We start from the raw sequence: 24854 nt of genomic DNA, 5'->3' as shown, positions 1-24854 counted from the left end.
AGACAGATGAGTCACACTTAGTGTGAAACCAAGAAATGCCCAATAAGAGATGGGTAACATTTAAGGTACTCAATTCAAGAAATGACCGACGCGTTTCGCCCTTGTCAATATCAGGGGCTCATCAGGGGCTTTTCAACAATTTCTTGAGAGAATTTTCTGTCTTTGGACAGATCAATAGTTGCTGATTGCCACTTTAAAGAAATATAGGGGGACAACCATGCTGTCTGTATAGCTGGTTTATCATAAAATGTGTCAGGATGACTTTTTCACCTTTCTCACTAATGATTCCTGAGTTACTCATAACCCACTGGAGTTGGGGTCCTAGTAAATACTAAGTTGGTTATAGGTGCCCACACTTGGCCATGCAATATATTGATATGAATCTATAAGAAAAAGCCTCCTAGAATGTCAAATAGCTCCCATCAGGAGGACCTCAGGTTCATCCACAGGACTGAGTACGTGTTGGACAGTCAGTCACGTATTCTTGGCAATATATCTGGATATACAGCCTCCCACAGTAACGGAGGGGATACATACACTCCAAGTCCTATCTGGTTGCAATCCCACAATGGGGCAGGGGGTAACCACAGGGATCCACAGCAACCAGTATCTTAGGGAGGTCTGTGTGGAAAATCCCAAGTACGGCGTCCAGCGGTCGCCTTACCGATTAACCAATACTCTCCTAATTCTGCTTGGGTCTACAATACATCTTTATGCTCCATCCTCTTCTGGCCAACATGGGCACACAACCACTGCAGACAATCAATGACTGCAGCATTTAAAAATATGTAACGGCTGCGGGTAGTGATTGGTCCATGACTGTAAGATGATGCCCAGAGTTGGTATCTCTACATCTTGTTTGGGCCATAAGGAGATGTAGCAGCTGCAGCCAATCACTAGTTGCAGCAGTGACGACAGTAGTTCTGTGCTGGTCCTAGCTAGCAGAGAAAGCACTGATCGGTAAGGTGAGTATGGTTTTTTTTCTCATTGCATGTATTTTTTTTAATAATTCAGTTGTGAAAAACTCCTTTAGGAAACGAGTTGATCTGAAGATATCAGCGCCAGTCCTGGGCCCTAGCAGCAGCATTTCTGACTTGTGGTTGAGAGAGAAAAGAGCCTATCTGGGGGCAGCATAACGTGACAGAGTATATCACTCACTGGGTTACTTTCTGGTTTTCATGCAGTTTTCATAAAATCATGCTTTACCTACACAACCATATACACCCTGGAGACCGCCCAAGTATGGGAGTCCTCGATAATCATGAGCAACCAGCTCCCCGGCCCCCCGCAGTTCGTTGACAGCTTTCTTCTTTCGTCCCAGCTGCACCCAATAAAGCGCGATACATGATGATACATTGTTACCAGAATGTATAAGATATAAATACACATTATTGGCAAAGATGAGTTATTTGTCTGCATCTTCCCGGAACATGACAACATGATTATGATTATCTGTGCATTCGGGAAAAATGGACAATGCCTACCTAATATCATCACACTGGGGTTAAAATTATTATTATTGCAAAATCATCATGGACCATATTTATCTACGTATATATATATATATATATATATATATATATATATATATATATATATACATATATACTGTGTGTATATATATATATATATATATATACATATAAAGAGAGAGGGAGATATGTGTATATATATATATATATATATATATATATATATATATATATATATATATATACATAGTATATGGGATCAGTCAGCTACCAGACATTGCTAGGGCTAAACTAGATTACAGTATCTCACTATACAGGAAATATATAGTATCACACATCATTCCTACTACAGCATGACGTCATAATGTAGAGCGATGACATCATCAGAATTTAATGGTGGGTTATGGTTCAGATTTCAACCCAAGAACTTCAAGAGTGACAATTTTGGCCAGAGACTACAGGGCCACCCTGGAACTACTGTATGAACTCAATAAGCCCAGAAGAATACAGAGGGAAGATCTTGGATGAACATTCTCAGTCAGGCCACTGCTTGAGATGCACCGTCATGACTGGTGACATCACCTGCAGATTTTTTGAAGACTTTGGATATAAAAGCCAAGCCTAACTTAAGCATTTTACAGTAAATTTACTGGCAGTCTGGTAGCCATGCCCTCAGTATAGGTCGGCATGGCATGTATCAATAGGTGGCAGAACATCCAGACCATACACCATCATAATCTTACTGCATATTAGTAAGGTTGGGTGTGGTATATTGATTTATAGACAATATTTCCTTCAGGACACCTCATTGCTTCTTTTCCAATATAAAAAGTACACGCATATAAATATATATATAAATAAATATATATATATATATATATATATATACATATATATACACACACATATATATATTAAAATATAACTATGTTTCATATGTGTGTGTATGTATAAAACACACACATATTTTATATATATATATATATATATATATATATATATATATATATTGATGGAAGTTTCTGCAGTCACCACCGGCACCTGTGTGGGCACCTAAGCAAATACTACAGCGCCAAGCGGTAATAATCCCATATACCTGTTACCTGTTGAGTCACCATTATGATATAGATATATATATATATATATATATATATATATATAGTAGACATTTTTTCCGCATGTATTGGTCATTATAAAATAGTATAAGTACTGATGTAATTATGACAACCATACAATAGCATTATTTGTACATTTCTACTATTAGCGCTAACATTTCTGTGCTCTCCGAAAGGCGTGGCACAGCGACATATTTACTAAAGCCAATATTGTACATGGCAAATACATGTGTGCAGGCGCTGCAGCAGACGTCATGTGATATCCCAGGGCTATCAGGAAGAAAACATTAGCAGCCAGTTATAGTCCAGTTCATACCTGCACCTACATACTGTACATGTGACTGGGTATTCATTGTGGTTATACTGGGAGTGCCCAGGGGAAGAAAAAGTCAGTGCCCTTGTCTAGGAAGGGACAAGTGTGGGGTGACTCCCATACAGATGGCACAGGGCAGAGCACCGTATGCATACAGGCATGGCATATAGAGATAGGCACCCACCTGGCGGATCCTGGGTGGCATGGGGGGAGACACACCACCCCCTGGTGTAGAGGCGGCAGAGGTGGGAGAGGCCATGTCCCTGCAGCCTCCCTCCTTCTCCAGCAGTCCCTTCTGTGGCACGTTTTTGGCTGAGAATCCCGTCAGACACCTTCCTCCTAGTCATGTAGCATGGGTAGGAGCCGGGCAGCGGTGCCTACTGCAGAGAGGGCAGCAATGACCTTCCTGTCTTCGTCCAGTAGTGATCTGCAGAGCAGCGCCTGGCAGTCTGCAGTGTATGTGAGACGCTGGGGGGAGAGTGCTGCTCCTGCTGCTGCTACTACTGCTGGGATGATTACAGCAGGAGAGCTGACATGAGCTGGAGGCTGGGCTGCCGATGAGCTCACCCTCAGCACCCACAGCCCCGGATTCTTACACTGGCATGGATGCCAATGTGCAGCTATCAGGATGGAAACCTGCTACACCACCGTGAGGAGGACAATCAGTGGTTCTCTGCAAAGGATTGCGGCTTTCCCGCCCAGTAGATGGTGCTGCAGCTTTAACAGTAAAGGGGTGCTCTAATTTTATGATAAATTGGAAGAGTTGGGACCCCACCAGGCCACTGAGTCAAGGCGTCTGGGCATCAGTAATGACTGGAGCCTGAGGTGCAACAAAGCCACAAGTGTCCTGGATTAGACAGGAGAACCTGACACTTTAGGTATTGTCTTAGGTCAGGGGTGTCAAACTCATTTTCACTGAGAGCCACATCAGCATTATGGTTGCCTTCAAAGAATTGCTTGCAATAGTAATGGCTCATGCAGATCTCCATGCAATACAGTACGAGCATGGACTGCAATGCACAAACTGGCCAGGGGCTATAAGAGAGCTGTCCCTGGGGAATACGAGAGTTGTGCCTGGGTTGTAAGACTATGTGCGCACGTTGCGTACTGGCCCTGCAGAAATTTCTGCAGCGATTTAAAGAGCACACGTGCGCTTCAAATCGCTGCAGAAACAGTCCGTAATGGAGAAAAAAAAGCCGATTCCATGCGCTCTGACTGCAGCCCCTCCCATAGACAGGGCGGGGGGGATGCAGGTAAAGCGCAGGAAAGAAGTGACATGTCACTTCTTAGAACGCGCGCTTCGGGCAGCAGCCGAAGCGCTGCGCTCTAATACGCCACGTGCGCACGGCTCCTGCACAATCTCCATAGATTGTGCAGGGGACGCAGGACGCATGCAGTTACGCTGCGGTGCAGATTGCAGCGTAACTGCATGCAATTACGCAACGTGCACACATAGCCTAAGGCTGTACAAGAGCTGTCCTTGAGTTATATGGCTATACTAGAGCTGTGCGTGGGTAGTAGGGCTATACAGCAGCTGTCCCTTGCCATTAGGGCTAGGGTAGTAGGGCTATCCAAGAGCTGTCCCTGGGTTGTAGGGCTAAGGGCACTGTCCCTGGGTTGTAGGGCTAAGGGCGCTGTGCCTGAGTTGTACAGCTAAGAGCGCTGTGCCCGGGTTGTAGGGCTAAGGGCGCTGTGCCTGAGTTGTACAGCTAAGAGCGCTGTGCCCGGGTTGTAGGGCTAAGGGTGCTGTGCCTGGATTGTTGGACTAAGTGCTCTGTCCCTAGGTTGTTGGGCTAATGGCACGGTGCCTTATAGGGCTAAGGATGCTGTGATTGGGGTGTAAATCCCACCACAAGCATCCCCCCTCCCAGAATTGCACACACCCCATATCCCACCAGAGGCATCCCTCAAAGTCCCTCACAGGCGTCCCCTTAGTATCGCACACTCTCACACTCCCACCACAGGCATCTTTCAGCATTATTGATCCTGAAATCACACCACAGACATTCTCCCAAATCACACTACCCAAAATCCCACCACAGTTCCCCCCCCCCCCCCACAGCATCGAACGCCCCCAATCTCCCACCACAGGCATTCCAACAGCATCATAGAACCCCAAACTCCCACTGCATGCATCCACCATCATTGTGCACCGTGCAAACCCCCCACAGGGATATCTACGGCATTATACACACACAAAAATCCCATTACAGTCATCTGCCAGCATCGCACACCCCCAAAATCCCACCACAGACATCCCGCCAGAGTAGCACACCCCCTGAAAACCCATCAAAAGCGTCTCCCCCTCTTGCAATGCACACATCCCAATTCCCACCACAGGCATCATACACTCCCAAAATTCCACAACAAGCATACTCACAGCATTATAGACCCACAACGTCCCACCACAGTTGTCCCCCAGCATTGCACACACCCTAAAACCCCACAAAAGACTTCCTTACAACATTGCCTCCCCAAAATCCCACCACAATAGTCTTTTCAGCATTGAATGCTCCCAAATCCCATGACAGACATCCCTACAGCATTTATACCCCCCCAAATCCCAACATAGGTATCCATACAGCATTATACCCCCACTGCAGGCATCACCCAGCAGTATACACTCCACAAATCCCACAACAGGCATATCTACAGCATTATACAACAAATAAATCCCATCACAGTCATCCTTCAGCATCACACCCCCTCCAAAAAAAATCCCACTATAGGAATCCCCCCAGAATAGCACCCCAGCTAAAATTACATCAAAAGCGTGCCCCCCCATCCGGCATTGCACACATCCAAAATCCCACCACATTTATCATAGACCCCCCGAGGCATTCTCACAGCATTATAGGTCCACAACATCCCACCACAGGCATCCTCCAGTATCGCATACCCCCCAAAAGCCAAGACAGACATCCTTACAGCATCACACCCCATAAAATCCCACCAGTCTTTTCAGCATTGTATACCCGTCCCCTAAATACACCCTAGCCATCTGTTGCATGGCGCAGAAGTGACATCACGTGACAGAAATGGCGTCACACCTTCCACAAGCCCATACATTCTAGCATATACCATTTGTACTGCATAGGGTGTGCCGCCCCCGTGCCAGCAGCCGACGCTGCTCGGTTCCGGACCTTCAGGGGTGGTGACACGAGGGTCTCCGGACCTGGGGTCTCGCGGACACGCCGAATAAAATGGGGGACGTAGATGTACGGGCTAGGCCGTAATAGGTTTGTGACGCCACCCACAGTGTGTGGTGAGGTGGGACACCACCGCTGCTGTTACGGGGCACCCGGGGGAGATGTTGTGCAGCAAGATGTTAACCCCTCTGTGGGCAGGGATGGTGGCCCCGGGACCCGATGGCTCTGGTGCAGGGGGAATGACGACCGCAGGTGGTCTTGGTGTACTCACTTTCAGTAAAACACACAAGTCTCTGGTAAACCAAGGTGGTCGTGGCCGGTGCCGTGGCCGGTTGCGTTCGGGATCCACCACCCGGCTGGTGGTTTCTATACTTTTCCTGTACTGTTTAAGTAGAAAAGACTTCCCAATATGAAACGTAAGAGTCCGCTCCCGGCGGGATCTGGCCTAAGGAGCCGTGCCTGCAGACGCTGGCCCGTGGGATCTATGGGCCTTGGGGGTCACTTCTTATCCCTAATCGGTGGGCTGTTGTCTTCTATGAGGGACTTTGGGTGGGACAGGACCTCTAGTCCTGGCCTCTATCGGTTAATTAACCAGTTCCAGTAGGTTCTGGTTCCTGGCTTGAGGGTCTGAGTACCCCCCTTTGTGCTACAGTTTCCGGGTCGGTTCCCCGTGTCGGTACCGGCGGGCTCCTACCCTGGCCCTGTCCACATCGGTTCCACCGAGCCGTCTTCCCGTCTCCTGTTGACGGAGACCACCGTCTGCCTCCTAGCCAAGGCACCAAGCCTCCTGCCCTGGCACCGTTCAATTTGTACTTGACTGCTGGAGCTACCCCTAGCTCCAGCCCATACTCCTCTCCAAACTGAACTCTCAAGCTAACTGTCTAAACTGCTCTTTTTCCCGCCCCGGGCTGTCTGGACCCCTGGGTGGGCATGTTCCAACCGCCTGGTCACGCCCAATGGTGTGTCTGTCTGTCCCTAAGGGGGGTGACTAGGGTTTAAAGGTTGGCTGTGTGTTTCCTAGTGAGGGAAGGTGTCATGCAGGGGACCATTTGTGACTACCTGGTTTTGCCAGGATGTCACAATGGCAGCTGTGACGCCCAGGGATATGGGGTACTTGGTCCCGGACAATGTATATCTAGGGAATGTCACTTTGGTGGCCGTTGCCTGGTTCCGTGCCCTGGGCCCTTTTTGGAAAGGGGACTATTTACAGGGGATTAGAATAGTGTTCACACTTGACACCACTTGCGGTGATGTGGCTATGTAGATCGCTGCACAATGTCCATCACTGAGGCTGGTGTTAATGGCAGCCTGGATGTTAGAACCTCCGCAAGCAGGGCCGGGCCCCAGAGGGTAAGTGTAATGACGGGTGTCGGAAGAAGGTAGTCCACCAAAGGGGTTCAGTGCAACTGGTTCTTTACTCACTTTCTGGTGGTAACTGGTCACCCGAGGCCGGCTGGTTTCAACTTCAGGTCCCCTTTGTCCCAGTGCCAGTGTAGTAATCTGGTACCTTCTCCCCTGCACATGTCTCTGGTTGGTGGGTACCCGTGGCGTAGAGCAACTGGGGGTCCTCGTCCAGTGTTTTTTCCACTGCTGTCTGTATGACAGTAGCGTGAACCCTGTGGGGTTTGAGTCTCTGGCCCTGTCCCCGGTTCTCCCTTTGCTACTGAGTCTCGGATTTTTAGGGTCAGCGAGATCCTTGAGGGTCTCCACGCTGTGCAGGTGTTATCAGGACTGCCTGGAGCTTTATGTCTGACCTAGGGTCCTGTACCCCGTTGGTGCGTAGTTCCGAAAGTACTCCACCGTACTCCACTGGCAACTACCCTCCCGGGCAACAGGTTACTGTCAACTCCTCGTCAGTGCGTCTCCTCACGTCCACCTTCACTCTCTCACTCCTCTGACTGACTGTCCACAGTCTGCCCCTCCCACCTGGTCAACTAGTGGACTGGACTGGCTACACCTCTAGGTGACCATCTATTGGTCCGACCCTATTTTTGAATCATTCTATGGGGGATTATTGTGGAAAACTGGGATTTTGTGAAGTGTTTGTGTGTAACCGGCACTGGTCTTCCGGGGCCCTGGGGGTAGGCCCTGCATCCTGGTGAGGATGCAGAACCTTGTAGCTCCCTGATGGCTTCAGGGGCGCTACACCGCCTTTTTAGCGCCATGCGCAGTACAAACTAACATAAAATTTTAAAAAATCATGGAGGGTGCCTTTTTCTGCCGTATGCTATGGACAGTAGAAAAAAGCACACAGCCTTACTGGCAATCCAGCATGTGGGCTACATAATGATGTGACGGACCGGATTTGGCCCTTGAGCCTTGAGTTTGACACTCCTGTCATAGGTGTTTCCCCACTAAGCCCCCAGTTCTACCAGCTAGAAGTCTATCAAGATTCAGATAGTACAGTAGTTTAAAACTTAGCATGGCAGGTATAGTATCTTAACTTTTGGACTTCACAGCACTGATTGAACATTGTCTTTGCACTGGAGTAAAAATGGTTTTAAGGCCAGTTTACACAACTGAATTTTTGGTCCAAGCGCTATCAATGAAAGAAATTGACTGAACTCAGACAAGTGTTATTCAATGGAGCAGAGCACAGAATTGTTTTTGTTCACTGAAAGAACCTGTGTGAGAGAAGAAAAATCGCAGCATGCACGATGTTCTGGAAAATCCATTGAAGTCTGTCAATGCAAGAAAAAGTGTATGCCAGAGTATAGCCTGCGATTTTTACAGATACATTGCAATTTTGTAACATAGGAAACTGTATTGGTCCTGTAAATGATTGACTGTTGAAGACTTAAAGGGAACTTGTCAGGTGGAATATGTACTCAGAACCACGAGCAGTTCTGGGTGCATATTGCTAATCCCTGCCTAACCGTCCATGTATCTAGTAGTATAGATATAGAGATCTTTAGAAAAAGTATTTCTAAAGATCTTTTATCTTATGCTAATGAGCGCGGGGACTACTAGTCCGCCCTCTCAGCATGTTAGCACACCCACAGGGGTGTGCTAACATGCTATTCAATTCAGCATCACTAGCAGTGATGTGTGTACCTGTAATTGCTGTGACCGCGCTTCTGAGTGCCGGGCACTTCCGCTCATGTGCAGTATGAAGCTGGGTGTATGTGCCCCAGCTTCAGAGAGGTCTACTGTGCATAACTGGAAATGCCGGGGCATTCAGTTTCAGCGTTCACAGCGGACACAGGTACACATGTCACCGCTGGTGAAGCTGCATTGAATAGCATGTTAGTATGCCCCAGTGGGTATGCTAACATGCTAAGAGGACAGACTAGTCGGGGGATATAACGCCCTTGGGACTAGTCCCCGCACTCATTAACATAAGGTAGTCACAGACATAACAACATACACACCCCTTCCCTAGACAGTTACACCAGTCAGACAAAAACCCTTGTTGCCTCCCTCCAGAGTCTGATGTCCACACCATGTGGGGCGCAGCCAGGCGGTTGGCCCCACCCACCGAGGAGTTCACAGGCCTGGAGGCGGGAAAAGAGACAGATGAGTTCAGGAATTGAAAGTGAGAGGAGTAAAACGTCTGCGTGTGCCTGGGTAGGAGCCCAGGCACTGACAGCAAGGTTGGCAGACGGTGGTGGCCATCTACAGGAGTTAGCGGAATTCTGCAGAGCCGTAGGACCGGGGTCGGGCGTTGGCCCGCCGGTACCGAACCGGGGAGCGGAGTGAAGCTAAGCACACAGGCAGGGCCATCAGACCCCGACCAGGCTTGGAGCCGCCGACAACAGTCAAATCCGAGTGTGACAGGAACCCCAGGGGTTTCCCAACAACCAAGACCCGACAAAAGGCAACAGTCCACACCGAGAGGATATACAGCCACCGCCATAGGCTAGAGATCCAAGGGCCAGCGCCTGCAGGCAAAATGGGCTCCTTCGGCACCTATACGCCGGGGAGCGGACTACCGGTGGTCAACCACAGGAGTCAGAACATTCTAACAGGTGCAGGGAAAGACAGCCCGGGATCATCAACCCCCTACCACGGAGGGGACAACATCCTAGCTGCTCCCTACCATCTCTCCCGGGATCCCCATCACCAGCAGCGGTGGTGCCATCATCACCACGTCCCGTGGGTGGCGTCACGAACTCTCTCCCTAAACAAACCATCCTTTTTCACTCACGGGTGAGGAGCGCTGCTCGAGTCCCCGGGTCCGGCCCACCACTCGAGCCACCGAGCAGCAGAAGCCCCGGACCCGAGCGTGGCGAGCGCGTCCCCTCCGCCCGTGACAAAAGATCTTTTTCTAAAGATCCTTTTATCTATGCTAGAGTATACAGGGACGGCTAGGCAGGGATTAGCAATGGATAACCACACCCAATCACCCACGCACAGGTCCAGACCAGGCACATGTCCACTGTCAGTCACACGTTTATACCAAGAGACCATGCTACGCAAGTGCTGCTGAACCTTAGATCAAGTAGACAATAATGCCGACCCTGCTTGATCGTCCTCCAGGACCCCGGAAGAGTGAATCTTACATAAAGTACAAAACTAGGGGTGCTGTCCATACACACACAAAAATGTCGAAACCCCAGAGGATTCATGACGACGGTTGTGGATCTCAAATTCTGCCAGCAGGAGGAACGCCAACCACTCCCTCTGCTTATCAGACACAAAACAGCGTAAATATTGCTCCAGGTTTTGGTACGCTCCGTCTGACCATTTGACTACAGATTGAAGGCTGACAAAGTGTAACAATTTGATCTTTAACAGGAGCAAAATGCCTTCCAGAACTTTGCAGTGAACTGAGTACCCCTGTCTGATACAGTGTTAGGCCGGAGTCACACTTGCGAGTGCCTCGCGAGTAACTCGCGCGAGTCTCTCATGGTATCACCCGGAATGGCCGCACACTCTCCTGACAGGAGCGGATCGGTTGCATGTATCACTATGCAGCTGAGACGCTCCTGTCAGTAGAGTGTGCGGCCATTCCGGGTGATACCATGAGAGACACGCGCGAGTTAGATGCGAGGCACTCGCAAGTGTGACTCCGGCCTTAGGCAGGACATAATCTCGCAAATGAAAACCTGGCTCTGACTGAACAATCCAGACGCGTCAGGTTGCTTGTCAGACTCTGTAGTGTGAACAGAGTCTAACGACGCCGTGCCATCAGGTGTGTGCAAAGCCGAACATCGCATGACAACAGGTATTAAGTGGAGGAGAAGATGCCCATGAGAATATTTTTTAAGTATTCTACTGGCTAAGTGTATATTAGGAAGACAAAAACTACTGTAAACGTGTCTGATAACCCTCCCAAGCTTGGTTCTGCTCCAAATTATTGAAGTGCCATTTGAAAGTGTTTCTGTGGAATTAGATTCCCTTTAACAACAGGACTGCCTACCAGCAGGATTTCACCTCCAAACTATTTATATGTGCATGAAGCTCTTTCAAAAACAAGTTCAGCAATATGTTTATATGGCCAGTCTGTTCCTGCAATACTGAGAAACCAGTAATTCAACTGATATGCAAATTGCTATGATAGATCTGAAGCCTCTGTCACTCCAGCTCTTCTCCTTGCCCAGCACCGCCTCCTCCTGCTTGACTGACGACTCTTTTGCCTCAAGTGGAACATCATAAAGGCTGTAAGTCAAACAGGATGAGGTGGTGCTGGGCGGGGAACAGAGCTGGAGTAGCAGCCTCACTGCCATATCAATTCAAACACTTAGGCGGGCTTTGCACGTTGCGACATCGCAAGCCGATTCTGCGATGTCGCACGCGATAGTCGCCGCCCCCGTCGCAGCAGCGATATCTTGTGATTGCTGGCGTAGCGAACATTATCGCTACGGCAGCTTCACATGCACTTACCTGTCCTGCGACGTCCCTCTGGCCGGCAATCCGCCTCCTTCCTAAGGGGGCGGGTTGTGCGGCGTCACAGCGACGTCACACGGCAGGTGGCCAATAGCAGCGGAGGGGCGGAGATGAGCAGGATGTAAACATCCCGCCCACCTCCTTCCTTCCTCATTGCAGCCGGGACGCAGGTAGGAGATGTTCCTCGCTCCTGCGGCTTCACACACAGCGATGTGTGCTGCCGCAGGAACGAGGAACAACATTGTACCTGTCGTGGCAGCGTAATTATGAAAAAGTCGGAGCCTGCACCAATGATACGATAACGACGCTTTTGCGCTCGTTAATCGTATCATCTAAGATTTACACACTAAGATGTCGAAAGTGCGTCACTTTCGATTTGACCCCACCGACATCACACGTGCGATGTTGCAACGTGCAAAGTCGCCCTTATTTCTCAGTAGTGGAGGAATGGATTGGTCATGTATAGGTATTGCTAACCTTGGCTTTGAAAGTGGTACACGTGCATATAGCTTGAGTGGGTGGAGGGGATGAAAACCTGACAGATTCCCTATAAGCTGCAATATGCTAATAGTGAAAATGGTTCAATGCTGGGTTTCTAGTCAGTCTGCAAAGGTCAGAAATGTCAATGGTCTTAGTTCTCACAGTAAAAATACCAAAGTGCACTGCAGTAAGCAAAAAAGTGTACTTTATTGCTTACTGCAGGGGGATATGTTAGCCTGCAACATGAGGATACTGGAGAGAATATATATCTCATCCTGGGAAAGCTTGATTAAATAAATGAACCACTTGTGCCTAGATTTTCATGATAGCCTGGCTATGGACCCTGTCACTACTGCTCCCTCAAGGTCCTGGGCATGTTCTCAATGGGCAAGAACAAAGTGAAAATATGACATTTGCTGCGCATATACCGTATATATATATATATATATATATATATATATATATATATATATATATATACTGTACTGTGCAGCAATTGTTTAGGCAAAAACTGTGGGGAAAAATACTTTAAAAAATATAAATGTTGATAATTACAGAGGTCTGCAAAGGTAAAATTGTTTGAAAGTAAGAAGGGATTTTTCTATAGGTTCGAAACTTAAACTCAATAAACTGAAAAAATGTAATTACAGCACTGACTCCATAGGCCCATGAGCCACAGCTTTTTTCACAGCTCAAATTAAGTGATTTAGTCTGGAACATGGACCTTCCTAAACATTTTGCAGAACTTGTACGCTCTCGTCTAAAGGAAAAGAACCTGCTAACTCCTACCGTAGTACGTGTTTTTCATGGTACAGAATTAGAGAAAAGGAATTATTTACATACTTTTCTAAAAACGGTGCCCTAGTGTATTGCAGTGATGTTCCTGGGCTGATGGAAAAATGTAACATTAAGTACAATGTGAGCGAGTGGAGACTTTTTATTGATTCATCCAAAAAAAAGTCTGAAAGATGTGCTACTGCACAATTGGCAGCAAGTATGCTTCAGTGCCTGGGCATTCTGAGAACTAAGAAGGAAAGCTATGAGAATTTAGATTTTATTCTCAAGAAACTTAACTAAAGCCTGCTTTACACCTTACGATCCAGCATACGATATCGTATGCGATTGTAACCGCCCCCATCGTATGGGCGGCACGTTCAATTTGTTGAATGTGCCGCACAAACGATTAACCCCGTCACACGTACTTACCCGTCCATACGACCTCGCTGTGGGCGGCGAACGTCCACTTCCTGGAGTGGGAGGGACGTTCGGCGTCACAGCGACGTCACGAGGCAGCCGACCAATAGAAGCGGAGGGGCGGGGCTGAGCGGGACATAAACATCCCGCCCACCTCCTTCCTTCCGCATTGCTGGCCGGGAGCCATAGGACGCAGGTAAGATCTGTTCATCGTTCCTGGGGTGTCACACACTGCGATGTGTGCTACCCCGGGTACGATGAACAATCTGACGGTCAATTCTAGAGAAATGAACGATGTGCGTGCGATGAACGTTTCACCGTTCAATCGCAATCGCACGTACCTGTCACACACTGCAATGTATCTTACGATGCCGGATGTGCGTCACTTACGACGTGACCCCGCCGACACATTGTAAGATACATTGCAGCGTGTAAAGCGGGCTTAAGAGGATCAAGTATTGTGAAATTTAACTACAAGGGTACATGGTGATCTGAAAGCTCTCTCTTTTCTCTTTCGGCAGCAATGAGGATACACAAAGTACCCATGGTTTTTGTGTGAATGGGACAGCCAGGATAGGACTCATCACAGGAGCCATAAAAGTTGGCCAATGAGAACATATTTTCAACCTGGACTCAGGAACATAGTTGCGGAAAGTTTAGTTGCTCCCTCTAAAGTTTTCTTGCCACCCCTCCACATTAAGTTTGGAATGATGAAAAAGTTTGTGAACGCTCTACTGAAAGAAGGAAAGACTTTTAAGTACTGAGTACCAAGTTTTAGGGACTGTCCAAAGCAAAACTGAAGGAAGGCATTTTTGTGGGTCCAGATATTTGGAAACTCAAGAAAGACAACGTATTTGAAACAAATATTAAAGATGTTGAGAAAAGGGCCTGGGATTCCTTTAAAAAAGTTGTGAAGTAACTTTCAGGTAACAACAAATAACATATTCAAAATGTAAGTCCATCGTGGAGAACATGCTGCAACGTTTCAAAGCCTTGGGTTGTCTGATGAATTTGAAGTTGCATTTTTTGCATTCCCATTAGGACTACTTTCCTGAAACCTTGGTGCTATAAGTGAAGAGCATGGAGAAAGATTTCATTAGGATATCAAGAGATGGAACGTGAACATGATGGGGGACGACTGCTGGATGCTTCACAGAGAAGATCCAGAGGCCTTCTAAAAAAGAAAAGGCATCAGGAGAAGCTTAGAAGAGAAAACAAAGAGGTGCAAGATTTGATTTCAAATAAAGTTGCAGAATTAATGTTTAGTAAATTTCTATATATAATATTGTGTACATTTTTGCCTACAGTAAAGATTTGTTTTGTTCATCTCGCTTGTACATAATTAATTCGTGTTTTGTACAAAATCCATACATGATGGTTAAAAATCCTTTTTAAATCAAGGTATAAAAAACATAAGAATCAGTCATTGGATTTGAAAAAAAATGTCATAAACACAAATTTTACATACCTGTGTTATTTTTATTAATTAACAAAATGCAAAGTGAATGAACAGAAGAAAAATCTAAATCAGATCAGTATTTGGTGAGACCACTAGTGATGTGCGGGCACTACCATGCTCGGTATTCGTAACAAGCAGTCAGACACTTGGACCGTGTACCAGGTATAATGGATGTTAATAGGTAACGCAAGCATTTTTCTGTAGTTTTTCCGGAAAAATACTTGACTTTTCCATTGACTTCCATTATACTTGGTACACGAGTCAAGCCCATCCAAGCATCAAGCTGCTCTTTCCAAACATCAAGCCCCCTAGCATGATAGTGCTCGCTCATCACTAGTGACCACCCATCAAAGCATCAATTCTTCTAGGCACACTAGAGAACATGATTCATCAGACAACACTATTTTGTTACTGCTCCATGATTTACTTATTTTGCTGCCCTTATAGACACTTTTAGGCCAGAATCACACTTGCTAGTGCCTCGCGTGTAACTCGCGTGTAACTCGCGTGAGTCTCTCATTGAATCACCCGGCACGGACTCGCACTCTCCTGACAGGAGCGGGTCAGTTGCATGTATGTCTATGCAGCTGAGACGCTCCTGTCCTGAGAGTGTGAGTCCATGCTGGGTGATTCAATGAGAGATTCGCGCGAGTTACACGCGAGGCACTAGCAAGTGTGACTCTGGCCTTAATGATGCACTGTTATCAGCATTGGTTTGCTAACTAGTTTGCATGTATAAACCATTTTTGGACCACTTTTGTTAGGTACTAGCTAGTGATGAGCAAGTACTCCCATGCTTGGGTGCTCAGTACACATAGTGAGCATTCGGATGCTTGGATGGGCTTGACTCGTGTACAGAGTATAATGGAAGTCAATTGGGGACTAAAGCATTTTTCTGGAAGATCTTCTGTAAAAATGCTTGAGTTTCCTTTTGACTTCCATTATGGCCAGCCTCTCACTTGCGAGTTTCTCGCAATAGTGCAAAGCGAGAAAATCTCGCATTGCACTCGGACACATGTTATTCAATGAATCAGCTCTCATCTGCGATTTTTTTCTCACTCCAAATTAGACTGAGAAAAAAATCGCAGCATGCTGCTTTTTGGTGAGTTTCTCGCACGAGTCTCTCCAATGCAAGTCTATGGGTGCATACGGACCATCCTAGTGACATGCGTTTTTCACAATAGATTTCACGCATGTAGCAGAGAACAATGTAAATGCTTCTGTACATAACATTACATGAATAGCAGCTGCTGAGGGTAAAAACTGATTGCACACTGACAGCATACTGACAGCACACTGATGACTAGTGAACTAAAATCGGCCGAGTTTTTTTCAGGCAAGTCGGACCGATTTTACACGCATAAGAGTGTTTCCAGCCTATAACTTGATACACGTATCAAGCCCATTCAAGTGTCCGAATGCTTGCTACGAGTACCTAGCAACTGACCATGGTAGTGCTAGCTCATCACTACTACCATCCAATGTGTAATGGGAATGCACTACAAAAATTGCTGTTTTGGAGATGCTCTGAATGTAGCCATGAAGAAAAATACCAAAATTGTACCACTATACTCTGGTCTCATTTAGTCTTTGATTGATGTTCATACAACTAAAATAAAAATATGAAAACTTCCATAGAGAAATGTAATCATCGCCCAGTTATATTAAGGTGTTATTCATTTGCATTTGTTTTCCTCTGTCAATACTTGTTTACTGGCAAAAGGAAAAGTACCGAATACAAATTCATCTGGTCTATAAATAAACCATAAGGAATGGAATAAGACGATAAGATTGCTGTGCTCTCCAAATAGACCAAAGTGGAGTGCAACTTCTCAAGACAGGACTGTTAATATAGTTCTCCATGCAATTTATTTGCATTTATCACAGTACTTACACCAGTACTATGTTATTTCAGTCAGATATCTCTGTGCTACTGTGAAAGAGAAAAAATAAATGTCTTGGGATCTGTGTCTTGTGACTAAAGCCTGCTTAACACGTTGCAATTTCGCATACGATTTCGTATGCGATTTGCAACGCCCCTGTCGCGGGCGGGGAGGGCACCGCCGTTGCGCTCGCTAATGCTCGGGACCGGCGCTGCTGCGGCTGCTGCTCGGTGGCTCGAGCGGTGGGCCGGATCCGGGGACTCGAGCGGCGCTCCTCGCCCGTGAGTGAAAAGGGTAGTTGGTTTGGGGGATTTAGGGGCACTTTGCACAATACGACATTGCAGGTGCGATGTCGGTGGGGTCAAATTGAAAGTGACGCACATCCAGCATCGCAGGTGACATCGTAGTGTGTAAAGCCTAGATGATACGATTAACGAGCGAAAAAGCGTCGTAATCGTATCATCGGTGTAGCGTCGGCGTAATCCATAATTACGCTCACACGATGGTCCGATGTTGTTCCTCGCTCCAGCAGCAGCACACATCGCTGTGTGTGAAGCCGCAGGAGCGAGGAACATCTACCGGCGTCACCGCGGCTCCCATAGGATATGCGGAAGGGAGAAGGTGGGCGGGATGTTTACATCCCGCTCATCTCCGCCCCTCCGCTCCTATTGGCCGCCTGCCGTGTGACGTCGCAGTGACGCCGTATGACCCGCCCACTTAATAAGGAGGCGGGTCACCGGCCAGAGCGACGTCCCAGGACAGGGGAGTCCATGTGAAGCTGCCGTAGCCATAATGTTCGCTATGGCAGCTATCACAAGGATATCGCAGCTGCAATGGGGGCGGGGACTATCGCGCTCGGCATCGCAGCATCGGCTTGCGATGTCGCAGCGTGCAAAGTACCCCATAGTCCGTGATGCCACCCACGGGTTGTGGTGAAGATGGGCACCACCGCTGCTGGTGACAGGGATCCCGGGAGCAATGGTGGGGAGCAGCTGGGATGTTGTTTTCCCCCTCCATGGGTAGGGGTCGGTGGTCCCGGGGCCCGGTGGTGTGACGGGGAGGCAGGGTTGGTGAGGTGCAGGGTTGCAGGGACAGCGCGGCGCGGTGCCGGATGGCACGGGTGTACTCACTCAGTAAGAGATGCACAAAGTCCTCGGTAAACCAAACGGCTGGATGGACGGGTCCCGCAGCCGGCTACAGTGTCTCTCTCCCCGGACAGGTGATGGTGGCTGTCTTTCCCTGCACCTTTGTGTACTGTTTGACTACGATGGATCACCAACGGTAGTCCGCTCCCCGGTGTATGGATGCCGGAGGAGCCCGTTTGCCCACAGGCGCTGGCCCTTGGGTCTCTAGCCTTGGGCGGTAGCTGTATACCCTCACGGTGCGGACGGTTGCCTTCTAACGGGTCTTTGGTTGTTAGGAAACCCCTGGGGTTCCTGTCACACTCGGATTTGACTGTTGACGGCAATTCCAAGCCTAGTCGGGGTCCGATGGACCTGCCTGTGTGTGCTGGCTTCACTTCGCTCCCCGGTCGGTACCGGTGGGCCACCGCCCGTCCCCGGTCCTACGGTTCCGCGTTGATTCACCACTCCTGCAGACGGCCACCACCGTCTGCCAACCCTGTTTTCAGTGCCTGGGCCACAAACCCAGAAACTCTCCACTTGACTCCTCTCACTTCAACCTCCAGGACAAATCTGTCATTTTTCCCGCCTCCAGGCCTGTGAACTCCTCGGTGGGTGGGGCCAACCGATTGGCTCCGCCCTACCTGGTGTGGACATAAGACCCTGGAGGGAGGCAACAAGGGTTTTGTGTTTGGCTAATGTTACTGTCTAGTGGGGGTGGGGGTGTTTGTGTGTTACCTGTGACGACCTGGCTAATCCAGGGTGCCACACCCCCATCGTATGTGTGGCACGTTCAATTTGTTGAACGTGCCGCACATATGAGTATCCCCCGTCACACATACTTACTCGTCCATATGACCTCGCTGTGGGCGGCGAACGTCTACTTCCTGGAGTGGGAGGGACATTCGGCGTCACAGCGACGTCACACGGCAGCCGGCCAATAGAAGCGGAGGAATTGAAGAAGACCTTGCGTCACCTCGCGTAGGTGCTCAGGAGAAAAATATTTTTAACAGTTTATGTAGGAACTCCGGCACACTGACTATTACCCATAGAGACTTAGAAAAGCAGAGGACACAATGGTTGATGTCAAAATCCTTTCCTTTTTATTTTGTGAGTGAAAAAACGTGCAATGAGTGCTGTACAAAAGTCAGCCAAATCACAACGTTTCGGCCTATTTGGCCTTCTTCAGGTCAGACAGGCTAGATACAATATTTACAAAAAGGAAAACAAAACAAAACAAAGATAAAGGACATCCATCAGTATGGGATATTGGAACATATTATAGTATAACATGACACATCAGATACAAGGTAATTCATGAGAGACAATAATGCAGTATCGTAGGTGTAAGGACATAGATATAAGAGACGTGGGAGCACGTTGTTGTACGAGGATTCAAGGGAGACAAAGGATAGTTGCACTGAGAATGGTGCCTACTGTGAAGGAGTATTCACTAGTATCCATTTATGATAAGACTTATACATGTGTGTGTTTTATAAGCACCGTGTGGCTAACAAGGTAAAGAAGCTCACCTTAAGAATGACAGGACACGAAGTAGGTAGATGTATGCAGGGCACTGTTGCTCGACCTGTTGTATAGTAAAGTTGGTCATGTGTTAGAGGGTGCCAAGATGTTGTGATAAATTGACTGGATGCTATGGGAACATACCATATGTTGGATTGCTGCTTGGGTCAAAATATGTGGAATGTCCAGTTTTGGGTTCCACTATGAGTGGCGAGTGGTACTAGAGATAAACAGAGTTTTGTTATATATAGATTGAGGGTCGAGAGTTAGTGTGAATGGTTGTATAAAAGTTTACCTGTTATAAGAAAACGCATCCAATCCAATATTTAAATGCACATGATAGTGTGATGAGTCAAGGGCATATAGGGAGGGTCAGGATTTCATCTGAGTCAATCTCCAAGGTGCGTGTCCTGTGTGCAATGGTACAGTATAGTCCATAGGGAAGTAGAGATCGCAAAAGTAAAATAGATTGGATTATGGGTTACCTCAATGATATTCAGCATATGGATGAACCTCTGGCGTGGTTAAGGATCAAGGAGTCCCTGAAGACATGTAATAATGCCTAATAAAGGGTATAAAAGAAAGTAGGAAAAAAGAAGGTGGAGAAGGAGAGAAAGAGGGAGAGGAGAAAGTGAAAAAAGGGGGAAAAAGGAGAGGAGAAGAGAAAGAAGAGGAGGGAGAGGAGAAGGTGAAATAAGGGGGAAAAAGAGAGGAGAAGAGAAGGAAGAGGAGGGAGAGGAGAAGGTGAAAAAAGGGGAAAAAGAGAGGAGAAGAGAAGGAAGAGGAGGGAGAGGAGAAAGTGAAAAAAGGGGGGAAAAGGAGGAAGAGGAGGAAGAAGAGAAAGAAGAGGAGAGGAGGAGAGAAGAGAAGGAAGAGGAGGAAGAGGAGGAAGAAGTCCCCCTCTAACACCATCCTACCTTAAGGACACATCCCATTTCTTGGAGATACTTACAGATTTACATTAAATTCCTGCCACCTCCCTACTGGTCACTTTAGACGTCAACTCACTATATACCAGCATCAACCACCATGACGGTCTACAGGCTGTATGTTGGTTCTTAGAACAATTCACCACCTTACCAGCCGACAATAAGGAATTCTGTATAGACCTACTAAAGATTATCCTTGAAAAAAAAAATTTTCTGTTCCAAGACCAGTTTTACATGCAGCGTAGGGGGGCCGCGATGGGTTCGAATGTCGCGCCCCCCTACGCTAACATCTTCATGGCGTTCTTTGAAGACAGATATATACATTCTCACCCCCTGATCCTACGTCATGCTCTACTATGGCGCCGATACATCGACGACATATTTCTGATATGGGACGGCCCCTTGAAACTCTCACTACATTTTTTGTTGAGGTTAATACATTTTTACTGACTTTCACCATCCATCACAGTAACAATGAGATCAACTTCCTAGATTGTATGATTGCCAAAAACGGAGATGGCATTATCACGACCGATATCTACGTTAAACCGACGGATAAGAATAGCCTTCTTCATTTCAAGAGCAATCATCCCAAACACACCAAAAACTCCCTACCGATCAGTCAACACACTAGGGTTGACCGCATAGTGAGTTGTAAGGACGTCCGCACATTGAGACATAGAGAAATGATTGACAAGTTTATACAACGAGGGTATCCTGTAAACGTAGCCACCAATATGACATCTCGCCCATCTGGCCCACTAACTCAACCTAACCGTATCCCTCTGGTAAACACCTTTCACCCTTTTTCCCCATTAATTAAGAAGACAGTTTTGAAACATTGGCCACTCTTGGGCCTTGCCTATCCGCGGATTAATGAATTCCAGGCATCTCCCCTATTTTGCTACAAGAAGTCTCCCAATATGAGAGACAAACATGTCCGAGCCGATATAGGCCCCTCCACTCAGGTCCCCAGACAAAGATTTCTCCATAACCCACAATTTGGTACTTTTCCCTGTCTCAGATGCGCACAGTGCTCAAACGTCACCAAGGGCAGTTTCTTTACTAACCTCAGAACAGGTGAATCCTTCCAAACCAAAGATTGCTTTACCTGTGACAGCTCCTATGTGGTCTATTATATAAAGTGTCCGTGCGGTCTCGGATATGTTGGGGAGACCACCCAACATGTCCGAGACCGGATAAACAAACACAAGTCCGATATCAGATGCGGACGCACTCTGTTGCCCATCCCTTCCCACTTTATTTCAGCAGGACACAGGATTTCCCAACTTAGGTTCCAGGTCATTGACCAAGTGGGAATCCATCGCAGGGGTGGCGACAGGGTCAAATTACTCCGTGAAAGAGAAGCACGATGGATTCATACCCTGGGGACCCTTGAACCCCATGGTTTGAATCGCAAATATGAATTGGGTTTCTGATGACCAATTATGTACCAATTCGTCTGTTTATGATGTACTAACGATATATTTCTCCCTCTATACATATATGCACGTCAGCACCTGCATGGATTCTCTACAGTCCAGCACCTGGTAACAGTGTTGACCATATCACTTGATTGTATTTATTGTACTGTTGTTACACCAATTATACTGTTGACAATAACCATACCAGCAGCATATACAATATACCGATATGATGTTATATGTATCTTTTTTCTAATATCCCCTTTTTCTCCTCTCTACAGAACTAACATCATCTCTGTGGTTGGGCACCTTCTACACCATCCTGGGCCACATCTAGCGTCTCACCTGCCCTAACACTGATGTTCTGCCTCCGTCCAGGACCATCTGCCGATATCACTATGTGTCTCCTAAGCACGCCCCCTTAGCCATGGGAGCGCTCCAGCACTTCCCTCCCACGTTCCACCCAGCAGCATGACACTATTACCTGGCAACCACCCCCTAGCGATTATGCGTTTCCTGTTTCACTGTTGATTGACAGTGCGAAACCGGAAGTGACGTCGCGGTACCATTTCTGTTAAATAGATCATTTAGTCATATGCTCTGCCGCTCACAGGACGTACGTTTCACCTCCACAATCACGCAGGCATATGGTAAGTGGCTCACCCTGACAATCTGGACATGTTCATTGACACCATATATTTTATACATAACGATCTCCCTTCTCCTACTCTCACTCTGCCAGCTACCTGGACTCCTATCACCATACTCTATGGACCCCCATCCAGATTAAAACCAGTGGAGTCTCAGGTATATATCTTTTCTTTTCTTCCTTTCCTATTACATTTCTATTCTCTTACTCTCTCCCTTCCCCCATACTATACAGTCACGTAGTTACCTGGACCAGTACATGTTTGCTCCATTATCCTCTATGCTCCTGACCATATTTTTGGCTCCTAGCCCCTGGCTTCTACACATCATTCCAGGTACACCACTACTATTTGTTTGCTCTCCCTCTACTAACCTGTTCCATTCTCTTATGCCATGTTGTTCATTAATTGTCACATATGTACACATACTTTTTTTTCTTTTTTCTTTTCTCTACCCTTTTCTCTCCTCTACTCTCCTCCTTTCCTCTCCTCCTCTCCTCCTCCTCTCCTCCTCTTCTCCTCTTCTCCTCTCCTCCTCTCCTCTCCTCTTCTCCTCTTCTCCTCCTCTCCCCCTCTCCCCCTCTCCCCCTCTCGTCCTCTCCTCCTTTCCTCTCCTCTTCTCTCCTTTCTCTTCTTCCTCCTCTTCCTCCTCTTCCTTCTCTTCTCCTCTCCTCTTCTTTCTCTTCTTCCTCCTCTTCCTCCTCTTCCTCCTTTTCCCCCCTTTTTTCACTTTCTCCTCTCCCTCCTCTTCCTTCTCTTCTCCTCTCTTTTTCCCCCTTATTTCACCTTCTCCTCTCCCTCCTCTTCTTTCTCTTCTCCTCTCCTTTTTCCCCCTTTTTTCACTTTCTCCTCTCCCTCTTTCTCTCCTTCTCCACCTTCTTTTTTCCTACTTTCTTTTATACCCTTTATTAGGCATTATTACATGTCTTCAGGGACTCCTTGATCCTCAACCACGCCAGAGGTTCATCCATATGCTGAATATCATTGAGGTAACCCTAATCCAATCTATTTTACTTTTGCGATCTCTACTTCCCTATGGACTATACTGTACCATTGCACACAGGACACGCACCTTGGAGATTGACTCAGATGAAATCCTGACCCTCCCTATATGCCCTTGACTCATCACACTATCATGTGCATTTAAATATTGGATTGGATGCGTTTTCTTATAACAGGTAAACTTTTATACAACCATTCACACTAAGGCGGGCTTTGCACACTGCGACATCGCAGCCCGATGCTGCGATGCCGAGTGCGATAGTGCCCGCCCCCGTCGCAGCAGCGATATGTGGTGATAGCTGGCGTAGCGAAAATTATCGCTACGCCAGCTTCACACACACACTCACCTGCCGTGCGACGTCCCTGTGGCCGGCGGCCCGCCTCCTTGTTAAGGGGGCGGGTCGTGCGGCGTCACTGTGACGTCACACGGCAGGCGGCCAATCGGAGCGGAGGGGCGGAGATGAGCAGGATGTAAACATCCTGCCCATCTCTTTCCTTCCGCATATCCTACGGAAGCCGCAGTGAGGCCGGTAGGAGATGTTCCTCGCTCCTGCGGCTTCACACACAGCGATGTGTGCTGCCGCAGGAGCGAGGAACAACATCGGACCGTCGCGTCAGCGTAATCATGGATTACGCCGACGCTGCACCGATGATACGATAACGACGCTTTTGCGCTCGCTAATCGTATCATCTAGGCTTTACACACTGCGATGTCGCATGCGATGCCGGAAGTGCGTCATTTTCAATTTGACCCCACCGACATCGCACCTGCGATGTCGCAGTGTGCAAAGCCCGCCTAACTCTCGACCCTCAATCTATATATAACAAAACTCTGTTTATCTCTAGTACCACTCGCCACTCATAGTGGAACCCAAAACTTGACATTCCACATATTTTGACCCACGCAGCAATCCAACATATGGTATGTTCCCATAGCATCCAGTCAATTTATCATAACATCTTGGCACCCTCTAACACATGACCAACTTTACTATACAACAGGTCGAGCAACAGTGCCCTGCATACATCTACCTACTTCGTGTCCTGTCATTCTTAAGGTGAGCTTCTTTACCTTGTTAGCCACACGGTGCTTATAAAACACACACACGTATAAGTCTTATCATAAATGGATACTAGTGAATACTCCTTCACAGTAGGCACCATTCTCAGTGCAACTCTCCTTTGTCTCCCTTGAATCCTCGTACAACAATGTGTTCCCACGTCTCTTATATCTATGTCCTTACACCTACGATACTGCATTATTGTCTCTCATGAATTACCTTGTATCTGATGTGTCATGTTATACTATAATA

At 47.4% G+C, this 24854-nt stretch overlaps 1 protein-coding gene and 1 long non-coding RNA gene across 2 annotated transcripts in view; one reads left to right on the top strand and one right to left on the bottom strand.

The window, feature by feature from the left end:
- Positions 1 to 3553, bottom strand: part of ANK2 (ankyrin 2) — an 812025-nt gene extending 808472 nt beyond the window's left edge. Inside the window, exon 1 of the mRNA XM_075349554.1 lies at positions 3085 to 3553. Within this exon, the coding sequence (XP_075205669.1) occupies positions 3085 to 3159 (75 nt within the window). The 5' untranslated portion in view covers positions 3160 to 3553. The remainder of the gene's footprint in view (positions 1 to 3084) is intronic.
- On the top strand, positions 762 to 23906 carry LOC142311448 (uncharacterized). The gene is made up of 3 exons (XR_012754270.1): positions 762 to 965; positions 14594 to 14774; positions 22174 to 23906. It is a non-coding gene; the product is annotated as an uncharacterized LOC142311448 (long non-coding RNA).
- Positions 23907 to 24854: the final 948 nt, after the last annotated feature.

Source organism: Anomaloglossus baeobatrachus, chromosome 1 (genome assembly GCF_048569485.1).
Source record: "Anomaloglossus baeobatrachus isolate aAnoBae1 chromosome 1, aAnoBae1.hap1, whole genome shotgun sequence".
Classification (NCBI taxonomy): domain Eukaryota; kingdom Metazoa; phylum Chordata; class Amphibia; order Anura; family Aromobatidae; genus Anomaloglossus; species Anomaloglossus baeobatrachus.
Note: the sequence above shows the minus strand (reverse complement) of the source record. Positions and strands in the feature narration are given on the sequence as shown.